This window comes from Penaeus chinensis, chromosome 37, assembly GCF_019202785.1.
Source record: "Penaeus chinensis breed Huanghai No. 1 chromosome 37, ASM1920278v2, whole genome shotgun sequence".
Taxonomy (NCBI): domain Eukaryota; kingdom Metazoa; phylum Arthropoda; class Malacostraca; order Decapoda; family Penaeidae; genus Penaeus; species Penaeus chinensis.
In genome coordinates, this window is record NC_061855.1 from 12,921,606 (window position 1) to 12,924,105 (window position 2,500).

Here is a 2,500-nt window from a genome sequence, read left to right on the forward strand (position 1 = left end):
TTTATCACGATAGCACATATATATAAAAATGCCAGAAGTAATTATGATATAATCAAGTAAAAATAAAGGAAATAAAACTACCACGATAAACTACCTCGGTTTGTCTAGGTGGCATGTGGACGCATATAAATCACTCGAAAACAAAGAGTCCACCTCCTTTCCTGTTCAGTTCATTTTAGCAATTGCAAAAGCTCGCCTGTTTATTCTCTTTCTCCATCACTTATGAAGAGAAATTAAGAAGACCTTACAGATGAGATTTTTTTTTTTTAAGTAATTCGATGGAAGAAGATTCCCAAAGAGCAAAAGTCAGAGAAGAGAAGGGGTTCGGACCATCGTTGACACGTTGAGGTTCCGCAAGTCCTCCTCCTTTGAGAATATCCTTAAACCCAGCTTCTCCAGCGACGTCCGGCAGTGCTGCTGAGTGGGCACTACAATGCCTGGGAAAGAGACCGTTCTCCGCCACAGCTGTGCTTGCAGGGAGCTGTTTTTCTCGATGGATGCCTTTCTGAAATATGCTTGGTCGTATTTCAAGAGGTGCTTCTGTTCCGCCGTCGTCGGGAGGCCCAAGAAGGCCATGGTGTCCTCGAGGACCGTTGACATCTGCTGGCATATCTTATCGTAGATAAGTAATTTAAACCTGAAAAGAGCAAGGCATGAAATCAAAGATATTATGGTTGAAAATGTAAGGCTCGTCGAAAGGCATTAGGTTAATCCTATCAACATTTCGTGTATCTGGTTCTCTCTCTCTCTCTCTCTCTCTCTCTCTCTCTCTCTCTCTCTCTCTCTCTCTCTCTCTCTCTCTCTCTCTCTCTCTCTTTACATATATATATATATATATATATATATATATATATATATATATATATATATATGCGCGCGCGCGGGTGTATGTGTGTGTGTGTGTGTGTGTGTGTGTGTGTGTGTGTGTGTGTGTGTGTGTGTGTGTGTGTGTGTGTGTGTGTGTGTTTACTGCACACCCACAATCCTACCTGTGAGGATATTCAGCTGCCAAGGCGTCAGCCTCCCGAAGATCCGCTGCCAGGAGAGGACACACCGTCTGCGGATCTCGGCACGAAGGGGATCTGCACCAGGACTTGGCTGCCCGAGAACTGCGAGAAGCCGAGAGTTGGATAGGCGGAGACTTCGGGCTAAGCTTTGAGAGTCTTTTTTTTTTTTTTTTTTTTTTTTACTAATGCTTGTTGATTTGATTTTAGAAGTGGGATGGTTATACTCGTGAACTACATCTTAGGACATGTATTCCTTCTATATTAACCCCTTTCTCCTAATTCTTTATTGCTCTCTCTCTCTCTCTCTCTCTCTCTCTCTCTCTCTCTCTCTCTCTCTCTCTCTCTCTCTCTCTCTCTCTCTCTCTCTCTCTCTCTCTGCTCTTTTTCTTCTCCTTCCTCTTCCTTTTCTTCTTCTTCACCTCCCCTTTCTACATAGTCTGCAGCAGAAGCTTACCGAAATGCGTCAGCCCTCGATAACCTAAAGCCCAAATCAGCCAAGGCAATTTCTTTAAAACCAGCTTTAAACAGCCCACGACCACATGACTGACCTTAAAACTGCGCGGGAGTCGCGGACCATGTACAGGACCCGGACGTCAAGGTCACGGTCAGCCAGAAGCGGTCGCGCCCAGCGGAGGCTCAGACGAAGCACCTGAAGTAGGTCAGGTATGTCGTTTGGTTTTTATAAACATGAAAAAAGCAGAATGGGTTATTTCAGTAAAATGACAATGGAAATTGTTATCATTTAATAAAAGGTATCAATAATGTACATTTGTGAGGATTTGGAATTATAATTGTAATTATTATTAATTATGTTACTGGCCTTGTTAGTAATACTATCAGTTCAGATGCACCATTGTTATTTTGATTCAATTCACTCGAAAAACGCTTGCATAATACGAATGTCATAACACTTAGAACAAAACAAGTCAATTCAAAAAGACAAAACATCTTGATTTACCAAATGAATTGTGAATTTTATATAATTTAATTTTTTATTGCAAACTGTGTTCTGTCCTCACCTTAGCTACGTGGAGGCTCGCCGACCTACAGATTTCGCTCACAAAAGACGCGTTTCGACACAGCCTCCACTGCTGACGGTGTCTCGGGCATCTCTTCCACAGGAACGTGTTTTGACTTCGATATTTCCCAAGGCTGCCCAGGTAGGCCACCTCCCGCTGCCAACGGCGAAGGCGACATAGGAGCAGATCCTTCAGGAAAGCCAGGGCTGACTGCGTCGTAGCGTCGTCCACGTCCAGGACTTGAACGCCGTGCATGTGCAGGGGCTCGTAGCTGAACAGAATTGGAAGAAAACGTATTGAGGATTATCAAACATATTCAACTAACTTATGGATATTTCTGATCCATTTCGATGGTTTATCTTCATCAAAATGCAACAGTAATTTTCATAAAAATATAATATCAAAACTCGTCAATCACAACCTTTACTTTGTGAAGTTAATCGTTATCCATACCGACTGATTGCTGTTGAGACT

The 2,500-nt window shown here is 42.7% G+C and overlaps 1 protein-coding gene across 1 annotated transcript in view; it reads right to left on the bottom strand.

The window, feature by feature from the left end:
• Nucleotides 1-306: 306 nt before the first annotated feature.
• LOC125045308 (carbohydrate sulfotransferase 5-like) overlaps nt 307-2,500 on the bottom strand; it is a 3,688-nt gene continuing 1,494 nt past the window's right edge. Inside the window, exons 3-6 of the mRNA XM_047642512.1 lie at nt 2,027-2,297; nt 1,556-1,656; nt 990-1,109; nt 307-637 (exon numbers count right to left, since the gene is read on the bottom strand). Of these exons, the coding sequence (XP_047498468.1) occupies nt 307-637; nt 990-1,109; nt 1,556-1,656; nt 2,027-2,297 (823 nt within the window). The remainder of the gene's footprint in view (nt 638-989; nt 1,110-1,555; nt 1,657-2,026; nt 2,298-2,500) is intronic.